The 12716-nt window shown below is 41.4% G+C and overlaps 1 protein-coding gene across 1 annotated transcript in view; it reads left to right on the top strand.

Moving 5' to 3' along the window:
• The first annotated feature begins 2231 nt into the window (after window positions 1-2231).
• Window positions 2232-12716, top strand: part of LOC140237810 (vacuolar protein sorting-associated protein 16 homolog) — a 63333-nt gene continuing 52848 nt past the window's right edge. The window contains exons 1-2 of the mRNA XM_072317739.1: window positions 2232-2892; window positions 3435-3706. Coding sequence (XP_072173840.1) covers window positions 2232-2892; window positions 3435-3706 — 933 coding nt within the window. The remainder of the gene's footprint in view (window positions 2893-3434; window positions 3707-12716) is intronic.

Genomic DNA, 12716 nt, shown 5'->3' with positions numbered 1-12716 from the left:
ATCCTGTCTATTCAAGGAGGTACAATGTAACCTGATACTCTGGCCACCTGGTCTATTCAATTTTTATGAATTTACGACTTCGATGAAGTAGCACAATCGACTGCGTTGTTTGTATGCAGTACATCCCCTACTCGGTTTGTTCTTGACCAAGTGGTTTCTTTTTTTTTTTTTTTTTTAACGATTTCATAACATAATTAGAATATTATTCATGACGGTAAAACTCTTCAAACAACTACAGGTAACATCGCTGTCATGATAACAAACAGACACAAAAACATTCACACACATCACATGCATGCAGGGACACGCAAAAGATTTACTTTTGAATTTATTCAATTCGCCGAGTTTTGGCAAATCCCAGGACTCGGCAGCGGAAGAAGAAGGCCAACATTTCATGTCAATAATGGTAAGCAGGTTGTCATGCCGAGGTGGCTTTCATAGAAGATCCATAAGTACGACATTGCATTCCTGATAGAACACGAAATAGTATGCTACAATACTTTATCATGTAAATGTGTGCTAATAAGGTAGGTGCGTGCACGCAACGGTCTTGACCGCCGCACGCACGCTTTTCACTTGAGTGTGACAATTTGCATACCGATGCAAATGAGATCGCCAGAGCGTGCGGCTGGTCGCTCGTCATTGGTCAGTTTCCCGACCGTTGCGAAGGTCTGAATGTCGTGAAAATTGCACTCATGTTTGTCAATATTTTGCTTGTTTATAGACATAAGATATGACCAATCATCACAAAATGTTCACAGATGGCAACTTTGATGTATGTAGTCCCACAAAATATAAATCATTTTCAACATAGGCATCGTATTGTTGGTGAAATTCTAAGTTTAAAAATGCGTGTTCATTTCACTCTCTCAGCCCGAGTATACTCGGGACCAGTCCACAGCCTGGAAAACGTCAGCCCGAGTATACTCGGGACACGTCCTAAACGGGTTAATGAAATTAATGTTACCAACAACAAAAAAGCAGCTGTATTCTTCTTTCTTGTGCTGCTAAATCATTTTTCAAGCATACAGTACAATATATTTGGGTCTTTTTACCAAATCATACCCTGTTTTGATAAGAAAAATGACATGAAATTCTGCGTAATTCTCAGAAAAAGCTATTTTGATCAGCCTAATAAAGCCAATCCGAATGTGCCTTATCACTCACACACCCAATAAGAAATTCGTGCTACTAATCACCTTTTTAATGTAACTTCCTTCTTCTTTTTTTTTTTGTTTTTTTAGAGAACACACGCTATATACATAAATATATCAGATAAAGTATAACTCTTAAAAGGGGAAAAAAATTCTTGATCAACTTGATCAGATTGCTCAATATCCACTTCATTACAAAAATTCTCTTACACTCTCTTGAGAATACAGCATTTCCCGAAACGTATCACACTCACACACATTCAAACACACACACTCACACACACATACTCCCTCTCTCTCTCTTTCTTCCTTTCTCTTTTTTTGCTGGTCTGTTTCGTTGAATTAAATCAATTTCTAACTTTCGTCTGTGTGCTCTGAAGTATGCTTCCGCTCTGTCTACACCCGAGTTTCCACCGTCTGTAATTCAAATTACATCGGGGTAGAGCACTGTTATCCAATGGCATCACAGACAGAACTTAACCCCGCCCCCATAATCATATCGCGAAATATGTTTTGGATAACAAAAAAAAAAAAAAATCCTCACAAAAAGCAAGTTTTCATGTCGCAGATTATTGTGGCATAAATGGTACAATGAGCATTGAATGATTTGGCACATGCGCATTGCTGTAAATCGTGAAAAATAGAAACTGAACGGCACTTATGAAGCTCTATGAATGGTTTGCAATAAAATAATACTGGTGGAGTGATCGCATGAAATATCTCCATGCTCACTCGGAGCCAGCCCTTATTAGGTTTAAAATCTGAAGTATTTTCAAGAGTTTTCATTCCTTCACTTTCCCACTTACCTTATCTGTTGCGTCTCACCAACAGCGAAAACCTTTTTCAGACATTACAACCACCCGGAGACTTTGCAGTATAGGACAAGCAACTAAGAGCCTTGATATTAATTTGTTATCTGGGGAAGAACGTTTTGCCATTACACTTTAACTTTTCATGTGATTCATTTAGCACTGAACAATTAGAATAATTTCATTCGAGATGTCTACTGAAACTTCAAATGAGTTCTTCAGTCTGTCAAGTTTAACTGTTTTGTCCAATGATACGACATCAGGAAACATGGCTATGGCTCAATCTTCCTGGATGATTTCTGTGTTTGGAGGATTGTCCGTGGTCATTGCCCTGGTCGCTGTCTTCGGAAACTCTTTGATCCTCGCTGCTATCTTTTATGACCGTAGACTCCTGACTTACACCAATTGTTTCATCGTTGGCCTAGCAATCTCTGACTTGTGTAACGGGATCGAGGTTGGTTTTCGCAGCGTGAATACCTTCATGGGATACTGGCCATTTGGAAAAGTTGCCTGCGAGCTGCTGATGTTCTTCGCCCACTATACTGTCAATGTAACTTACGGGCTCATTCTTGTAATCGCCGTCGATCGTTTCCGCTCCATATGGAGCCCCTTCAAGCACTTACAAAATAAGACTTTAAAGTTTGCCACCTGTCTTATTTCGTCTGTCTATATCACCCTACTCTTCGCAATTGCCTTCTATCTGTATCTCTTGCCAATAATGTTAGGGATGGAACTCACCCTTGGGGACGAGATATGTCTGAGCCGCTATCAGGGCACGAAATTAAAGATTTCGATCTACTTCATGTTGGTTACTCGATACATACCCATTATTTTCACCGGTGTGCTTTACATTGTAATCTACGCCATCATCATCCATCGCAGAATCCTTAAGAAATCGTCAGCCTCTGCTCTCTCCACGGCAGTGGGAGGTAAGACATCTGTAAAGCCTTGTTGTCGGACTAATGTCGATATTGGTGACATGTACTCCAGCTACTACGAATTGTTAGAGTCTTAAAGGACAAGTCCATCTCCATATACATGAGGATTGAGTGAACGCAGAAATATTAGTAAAACACTTTATTGTGAAACTTTGAGGGAATGGTAGAATCCGTTAAAAAGATAGGAGTTGATAAAGTATCTGGGCAGTCACTGCTGGGTGAGAAGACTACTACAGTGTATGATGTCACATGTTTGGAACGATATAAGGAAAACAGAAAGAGATTTTCACAAAAGTTTGTTTTTGATAACAAAAAACGTATTTCCCTGACTCAGTGACTGAACGTTGTTTAGATGTTTAATGAAATGTATTTGTCATTTGCCATATGTTGTTTTTTTCAATTAACTTTTACATCCTATCACAGGGTACATTTACTGTTTTAATATGAAGTTAATGATATTATGGCATATAAGTAGTTCAGTGCTCTGGCTTTTGTTTGAGTCTTATATCTCTATCTATCTTGTCCTCACACAGATTCGCGTAAGACGGACCTGACCACCCTTCAAAGTGACAATCAGTCCTGCACTAAGCCAGAAGGCCTGGACATTCAACAAGTACACCCAAAGGTTCGGTCTCCCATCACTGAGAAGAAAGACATAGAAAGTGGAAAGAGAGGCAACGCCCGTGCACAGCGCACTCTGACCAAGATATTCTTAGTTCTGTTCCTGTCCAGCTTGCCGGGCATTGTAATTTACGTCACTCACATCATGTGTAACTTCTGCATACCTTTCGGCACCATCGGAAATGTATGTATATCTAAAATGTTGCCTTTTATCTCTACCGGTTTTGAATCTATATAATACATAGATAGAAAGCAGCACGTACAATGACATAAACCTGCTTACAAGGAGCTCAGCTTCTTCGTCGAATACGAATCTACAAAAAAGTAAATAAGAATGTGAAATATGTACCCACTGAGGGGATTGTGCTGTCATTTTCTAAAGCTAGTTTTAGAACTGAAATTAGATATGGAGCGAAATGATATGATACATGAAGGCAAACCATCTCTTTTATCAAATTCATTGTTCTATAATTCTAGTCCTTAATTCAGGATTCAGAGGTTGAAGCTATGGAATCAGTGAACTTTTTGACCTCTTTGTACTTCAATAACTCAGAAACAATAAACTTTGAACGTACACATATCACTAAAAACACAAAACAGACGAAAATCACATAATAATGGACTTTATGTACTTGCCCGATAAATTACATAAACGTCGGCAATGACATGATCTCTTCTTCCACGTCTTTTTTCTTCTTTTTTGTCTCTCTATACTCTCACTTCACAAAAATCATAGCTAAAGCTCAGCATCTATTTCTAATGGTCCGTGGCCACCAGAGAAAGATGTTAGGCTACATTATTATCTAAGTAATGATGTTATGTTTGGTGGTTTGATAAGGCCACCGATTTGTGAGTGTGTACATTGTTTTTGTGTATTTCTAATGAAGAGAGGGGGAGAATTTAGCTAGCGGTTCAGTGCTTGCTAACTGGATGTACATGATTTTACAGTGCGCATAAAAAGGTAGTCCAATTTGGAGGGCTGCTATTTCATAATTGCAGCTAAAGAGAGCACAATGTTATTCATGAACAAAGATAAGCTCTTCCTGTTTCCATTGGTACCTAATTATGTTCACAAATATGCGTGACTGAGCACATGGACTTTAAAGATAGTGATAACAACTTGCACTTTTCCAGGTGTATGTGTTACTGTGAAGAACAAAGCATGTCTGACTGCATGGATGAGATATGTCATTGAAAGTGTATATACAGGGGCGGATCTAGTTTTTTTTTTTATATATAAAGGAGGGGGTTGGGGCGGTATGCGAGGGAGCATAGAGACCGAGCCCGAGCGAGTGGAGCGAGCGAGGGGGGGGGGGGGGGAGGGTGTGGGAGGGGGGTGTCCCCCCTCCCACAGTAGGGAGAATTTTTGAAAATCTGTGTGTGAAAATGGCGTTTTCTTGCATCTAAAAAACCACTATTTTTGGTATAGAGGTCATTGCCATAAATAGAAAAAAATAAAATTACAAGTTAAAAAAAAAAGATAAGATAAAAAAAAATTGGCCCCCGGATTTTTTTTTTTTTTTTGGGGGGGGGGGGTTGCAACCCCCCAACCCCCCCCCCCTCTAGATCCGCTTCTGATATATTATTAAGCCATGTAACCTGTACGAATGCAGATTTGTGTCACTCCCACAGAGCTAGGCCAACCAACGCAGTCCATTTCTCTGTTCATCATATTCAACATAGCCCGCTGCGACAAACCATGTCTTGAATATTTATTGAGAAAAATGGATAACAATAAGACTTTATAGGAATGACCATGTAATCGACAACCTGGTCATGTTGAAGGTTATGAACCCTCAAAGGACAGGGTAAGAAAAAAAAAAAAAAACCCTATATAAACACGTCGAACCTGCAGTCGTGCAGGATGGCCCAATGATTTTACCGCTTCCATTGACAGATCTCATTCATGTGTTCATGTGCTCAGGCATGCATGGCGTTTGTTAATGTAATTAATTAATTAATTTTCCTTACAATCAACATTGCACTCTCCGTATCAGACAATTTTAAAATAGTTGCCCTCCAAACTTAAGTTACATTTTGTTTTCTTTTTGACACAGATTGTATTTCAACCAACTGTTGCGACAAAAAAAAAAAATGCCTACACGCGACTAGTCTTCACGGTCAAATCCTGCAAAGTTATGTTTATATGACGGCCAAATACTATCCATCTATAGAAATAAAAGTAGTTAATCTAACGAATACGTTGTGTCAAGGAAAAAAAAAACACCTTCAAGTCTCAACTCGATATCGCGTGTGTTCGTCACAGTTATGTGTTTTGCTTATTATACCTGTCCATTTTCGCATAATAGTCACAGTTGGTAATTATTTGATCTTTTATCAAATAATTTCGTTGTCAACTTGTCGTTCTTTCTTACTTCGTAATTTCAATTACGTACGTGGTATCTATAAAAGAAGTGGCGGATCCAGGGAGGACCTCAACCGGCGCACCCCCCTTATTTTTTGTTGAAACAAAAGAAATAAAAAGAACATTTGTAAATGCGCCCCCTCTTTACGGAATTCCTGGATCCGCCCGTGAAAAGCACCTTTTCTTTAGTAGAATAAAACATCATACTGTAATAGGTGAGGTCCTGTACCTCACGGAAGCCGCTCTCTGAGGACTATGCATCTCATTGTACAGCCAAAGCAATGGGAAACTCTTTATTTCTAGAATGAAAGCGACCAGATTCCATGTGCAGCTGAAGAAGAAAAGCTTGAATATTTCACGAACATTTCATATGAGTGTGATACATGATTTAAATAGAACTAAGTTGTTTGAATTAAAGTGGTTTACTTTTTTTTTCAGAAAGCATTATACCGTATGTCTCCCCCTCCCCCCCCCAAAAAAAAAATACAATACGATAACTTTAAAAATAGTGGATCAGTTCAAATACAATTTCAGGATATAAAAATGTAATTTATTACCAACATTTTACAGAAAACCACATCCGCTTTGTTTCAGTGGTCAAAGATAAATGAGGATCTTTGTCATATTTTGTAGAGCATGCCAGAAATCCCTTCCCTCAAAGTTCTGTCCATTGTGTTCACATATGAATAATTATGCAATTCCAAGAGCATCCAAGTGCCATATACTTCGAAGAAATAGACATGACTTGTTTTACAACGATCCGCTTTCACTGTGACCACTCAACCAAATTGAATGGGGATTCCTGCAAAATACAGTTAACATTTTTTGTTTCAGTATAATTCAAATTATATTTCATTTTTTGAAAAGAACGCAGAAATTTTACTTCATATTCTTAGACCCTATAGCATTTACCACAGTTCAATCGTATTGAAATTTATCAACGCAAAAATTGGATTGCAAATTTTATTGGGACATACAATATAGGTCTCGATTGCCATTTCGTCTTTTCAAAAATATTTGCAGTCGGCATCTGAGACAGTGGACATCACAGGTACAATATTCTTAAACCATCAGAAAGCACATCAAGATTTTATCGCTTTGATGTGTAGAGTAGAGATGCACTTCTTGTCTACCCAATTGCCTTTATCATCAGGGGCCGCGGAAGCGGGGGGGGGGGGGGGGGCTGCAGGCCCCCCCCCCCTCCCCCCATACACACACACACACTTTGGTTCGTAGGGGGGGGGGGGAGAAAAGAAAGAAAGAAAGAAAGGAAAAAAGCGGAAAAATCGTTGAAAAATTCACAACATTCATAAATTTGAATTTCCAAAGATTCCGCCCTTACATAAAGTTTCCGTCTAAGCACCGGCGTAACAAAGGAATGGGGGCGATGGGGGCGGTCGCCCCCTTTAGATTCTGAATAATTCTTAGTGCACAAGACTTATCACTTATATTACGAAAAATCAAAAGTTCCCTCATGTAGAAGGGGAATATCTTCTTAATCAACCCTTTCCTCTCTCAGTTCCCCCGATCAATTTGTTTCTCTAATCTCCCACATATTCCATCAGGTATGCGTATACGAGATATTATCTAAATTTCAACTTTAAAAAGGCAAAAGCTCCCTCGTATACGTGAAGGTTGCGGGAATAGCACTCTCCCACGCTTTCTCCTTGCCCCCCCCCCCCCCTTCCGTACTGTTCATACAAGTAGACTTTGGCTACACTTTGAGTTTTCCAACTATATGTCACAAAATGTGTACACCAAAACGTTTAACTGCAATCAGAAAATACAGAATCTCTTATTCCCCCCCCACATCATCCTGCTATGTCTTCTTCCACAGACTTGCGCTTCTTTGATTGACAAATTTCCAGATTTTCCAACAGAAACGTGCGCCAGGTTATTGAATTGAAGTCAAAAAATGAAAAAAAAAAAAACAACTCCCTCAGGCGAATATGAGAGGGGTATCTTGCCACAGTCCCGTTGATTGGTCTCCTCTATTGACTAGTACATTTTTGGGAATGACAATATCTGAATTTCCGACAAAAAGTGTGCTTCAGATGGCTTTATTTCAATTCTAAAAACGCTAAATCTCCGTCGAGCGGGAGGGGGCACCCCCCTCCCTCACCCTCCCCCTCTACCTCATTAGACTTTGTACATACACACAGATGTGGAATAAGAGCTAAATGCCGTAATTTTTCTATTAACACTTCCCTGAAAAAAAAAAAAGCCATAATTATTTCCATTTTTTTGGGGGGGGGGGGGAGCTAGAAAAAAACCTCCAAGTATTGCACTAAAAGTTTGCACCAGATCACTGAATTTCAGGTCTGAAATGTAAAATCACCTTCGTGTGGGAGGAGGAATATCCTCGTGTGCATGCCTTTTCTGTTTGACTGCTTAACATATAGCGTTCATGAAATTCATTGCTAGAATCAATACAAGAAGTTTTTTTTTTAAAGATTTAATGCTACCACTTTATAGGCAAATTGTTCAATAATAATCCACATAAAAATATCCTGCTACCTAAAACAAGTGGGGCCGTTTCAAGTCGATAAAGCACGCAAAAACATGCATGAAACTGCACCATTTACAGCATCAAAAAGCAAAAAGTTCTCACTGTGGGAGGGGACACCCCCCTCCCACACCCTCTCCCTCTCGCTTGCTCCACTGGCTCGGGCTCCCTCGTATGTAACTCCCCCCTCCCCTCCCCCCTCCCCCCTCCCCCTCCCCTCTCCTCCCCCCCCCCCAGATCAAATCCTGGTTACGCCGGTGCGTCTAAGCGGGGGGGGGGGGGGGGGGGGGTCCCGCAGCCCCACCCCCCCCCCCCCCAAACTGAAAAAACGTTCCGCGGCCCCTGATCCTGATCATTCCAAAATGGGTGTCACACTCATAATCCGCAAGGTGGGTTTTGGATTTGAGGCTATGGATAGCTTTGTTCGGCCAATAAAACGTGTAACGGTATCATCACCGGTAATAGACAACGGCTTGTGCTGTATACGAAAAAAGATACTATGGCCTGTTATAAACACTAGTTTATATAGTACAATCTGTGAAAAAAAAAAGTAATGCACTAGTATAGGGATTGCGTTCATTTTACCTTTCCTTGGAAAACAGAAATTGGTTATCAGGCTTTAATTGCTGTGCAACTAGACGCCCACAAACCTTCGTGTTAAGGGATACGGTTGACTGTGCAAACCAATGGGGTGGGGGAAGTCGACGATCAGTCGGCAACCGGTTACCTACCTTCTTACCACCAAATGACAAAACAAAACAGCAACAAACGTTTTGCTGACAAACATGGTCGGTTTAATGTTTTTCATTTCATGCAGAACCTATGAACCGAAGGCTGAAAATCATTTGTCCACTTTAAAAGAGAAGTAAATAGAGATAATGGTCAGCGATCAGTATCTGCCTTTGATTGTCAGGAGCGCGTGGCAATTGAAGAAATCGAAGTTCATTGATTAAGTTACTGTAGGTTCAGCATTTGATTATGTCACGCCTGATTTTATAGTAAAATATACTCGTATAGGTATATCTAAAGGAGAGCACATTATGTCTGTTGTGTTTTGCTTTCAGGCGATAGTGATTATCATGCACCTGAGTTTCGCCATCAACCCAATCTGTTACGCGACTGGGAATCCCCTCCTCCTCAGAGCTGGAGTCATCAACTTCTTATGCCAACGAAAAGGGGTGAAGCAACGGCCATAGACCGTCATGGTCTAAATTCAGCAAAACGCTATTTGTGTGTGTGTGTTTAAAGTAAGAGATTTCTCACTTTTTTTGGCTTAGAAACTAATGTGTTGCCAGCAGAAGTTTAAATTACTCATTAGCATAGAACAAGCTTCTATGCACACCCCCACCACCAACGGCGTAAATCCATACTGAGGAGTGGGGGGGGGGGGGGATGGTCACCATCACCACGATTACAAGCCCATAACCGGACCGGCGCAGCCTTTTTTTTTGGGGGGGGGGGTGGGGGGTGGGGGGAGAAGCTTTGTGCCCCCCTCCCCCCCCCCACACACACACTTGACAGGGATCGGATGCCCCACTCTTTTGCATGAAATATAAAGTGGGAGAAAAGTGGCAGCAACAACATAAAGACTTTTTGTTCTTGTTGCTTTTTTTTTTTTTTTTGCTTGTCAGACGACTTTCGGCGGAAAATCAGACCTTAAAAGTATGAAAACATTTTTTTTTTTTTTTTTTTTTTGGGGGGGGGGGGGGGAAATATCTGTGAGAGGGAGCGGAACGACCGAACGGGGGAAGGGTGTGTATGGGGGGGGGGGGGGTATCCCTCTCCCACACGAGGAAGATTTTGCATTTTCAGACCTGAAATTCAGCGATCTGGTGCTCACTTGTGGTGAAAATTTTGTTTTCTTTTCTTTAAAAAAAAAACAATAAGAAAATGAAATATTCACAATACATTATTGAATGACAAAATCGTGGTATTTCAGCTCTTGCTATGGGGCCTATCATCGGCGTAGACAAGATTTGATCTTAGGAGAAGCGGTTATGTGAGGGAACGAATCAAGCGAAGGGGGAGGGTATGGTAGGGGGGTTTCCCCCTCCTACGGTGAAATCTCTTTGCGTTGAAAATTTTGACATTTTTCAGTCCAAAAACTGCCGTTTGTAGCTATATTCTTCGCTTTGGAAATTAAGGGGGGCACACCAGGCGCAACTGCTGTCAATCACTGGCAGCAACATCAGGAGAATGGCATAGCGATTAAATGCGAGCGAGCGGGGCGAGCGAGCATGAAAATTTTTACATTTTACAGTCTAAAAACTGCCGTTTGTAGCTATACTTTTTCGCTTTTTGAATTGGAAATTAAGGGGGGCCGCATCAGGCGCAACTGCTGGCAATTACTGGCAGCAACATCAGGAGAATGGCATAGCAGTTAAATGCGAGCGAGCGGGGCGAGCGAGCTTGAAAATTTTGACATCTTACAGTCCAAAGACTGCCGTTTGTGGCTGTATTTTTTCGCTTTGGAAATTATGGGGGCACACCGGGCGCAACTGCCGGCAATCGGGCAGCAACATCAGGATGGCATAACGATTAAATGCGAGCGAGCGAAGCGAGTGAGCTTGAAAATTTTGATATTTTACAGACCCACATGTCCTTGGTGGCTGTACTAGTATTTTTTCGCTTTGGAAATTAAGGGGGGGGGGGCGCACCGGGCGAAAACTGCTGGCAATTACTGGCAGCAACATCAGGAGAATGGCATAATGATTAAATGCGAGCGAGCGAAGCGAATGTGCTTGAAAATTTTGACATTAATTTTGGCAGTCCAAAAACTGCCGTTTGTAGCTATATTTTTCGCTTTGGAAATTAAGGGGGTGCACCGGGCGAAAGCTGCTGGCAATTACTGGCAGCAACATCAGGAGAATGGAATAATAATTAAATGCGAGCGAGCGAAGCGAGCGAGCTTCAAAAATTTGACATTTTACAGTCCCCAAACTGCCGTTTGTAGCTATACTTTTCGCTTTGGAAATTAAGGGGGGCGCACCTGCTGACAATCACTGGCTGCAACATCAGGAGAATGGCATAGCGATTAAATGCGAGCGAGCGGAGCGAGCGAGCTTGAAAATTTTGACATTTTACAGTCTAAAAAACTGCCGTTTGTAGCTATACTTTTTCGCTTTGGAAATTTAGGGGGCACACCGAGTGCAACTGCCGGCAATTACTGGCAGCAACATCAGGAGAATGGCATAGCGGTTAAATGCGAGCGAGCGGAGCGAGCGAGCTTGAAAATTTTGACATTTTACCGTCCAAAGACTGCCGTTTGTGGCTGTATTTTTTCGCTTTGGAAATTAAGGGGGCACACCGGGCGCAACTGCTGGCAATTACTGGCAGCAACATCAGGAGAATGGCATACTGATTAAATGCCAGCGAGCGAAGCGAGTGAGCTTGAAAATTTTGACATTTTCCAGTCCTAAAAACTGTCGTTTGTAGCTATATTTTCGCTTTGGAAATTAAGGGGGGCGCACCGGGTGCACCTGCTGTCAATCACTGGCAGCAACATCAGGAGAATGGCATTTAAAATTTTAAAATTTTACACTCCAAAAACTGCCGTTTGTAGCTATATTTTTCGCTTTTGTTTGTACCACTTTTATTTGAGAACCATCCCCCCCCCCCATCGACGCCTCTATACATATTAGGTTGCTTTTGTTAAGTGAAAGATCTGCTGCACACTCTTTGATAAATTAGGGAATATACGTCTATGTCAAAAGTGTACAAAGTTTATCCCTTATCCTGTATAGCGGACCTTTTGCATGTTCATGATTGCAATACAACCATCTGGTGCATAGTTCTGGCGATATTTGGACAATTTTCCATTAAGAGAGTTCGAGATTTGTCCTCATCTCGGGAATTGCTTGGGGGATAAATGATTTGTCTGTCTAAACACTTCCTTTGGGGCGGGGCAAATGCCCCTTTGCCCCCCATAGATTCGACGTCCCTGATCTTCCCTTGGTATGCCCATAGATGTATCCTGACTGAGTCATCAGTCACTGTCGTTTCTCAGGAATGATTCAGGAAATGGAGGGGATTCAATTATGGCGATAAAGTTGTTGTTATTGTTTGTTTGTATGTTAATTCGTACATATTTTGCAGATGGTCCCCAGTTACTCGCGTCATGGCATGTTTATATGTAGACCTACAAGGGCGCCGGAAGCGGGGGGGGGCAGGGGTGGCACTTGCCCCCCCAAACAAAATGTTGGGGGGGCAAAACGAGTTTTTGCCCCCCCAAAGTGCCCCCTGTAACAAATAATTAATCACTGATTTAAAGACCAAAATGAACAATAAAGGCATATGTGTGGCGCTCCGACAAAATGAGTCATA

Source organism: Diadema setosum, chromosome 14, assembly GCF_964275005.1.
Source record: "Diadema setosum chromosome 14, eeDiaSeto1, whole genome shotgun sequence".
Classification (NCBI taxonomy): Eukaryota; Metazoa; Echinodermata; class Echinoidea; order Diadematoida; family Diadematidae; genus Diadema; species Diadema setosum.
This window is presented reverse-complemented; position numbering and strand designations above follow the sequence as displayed.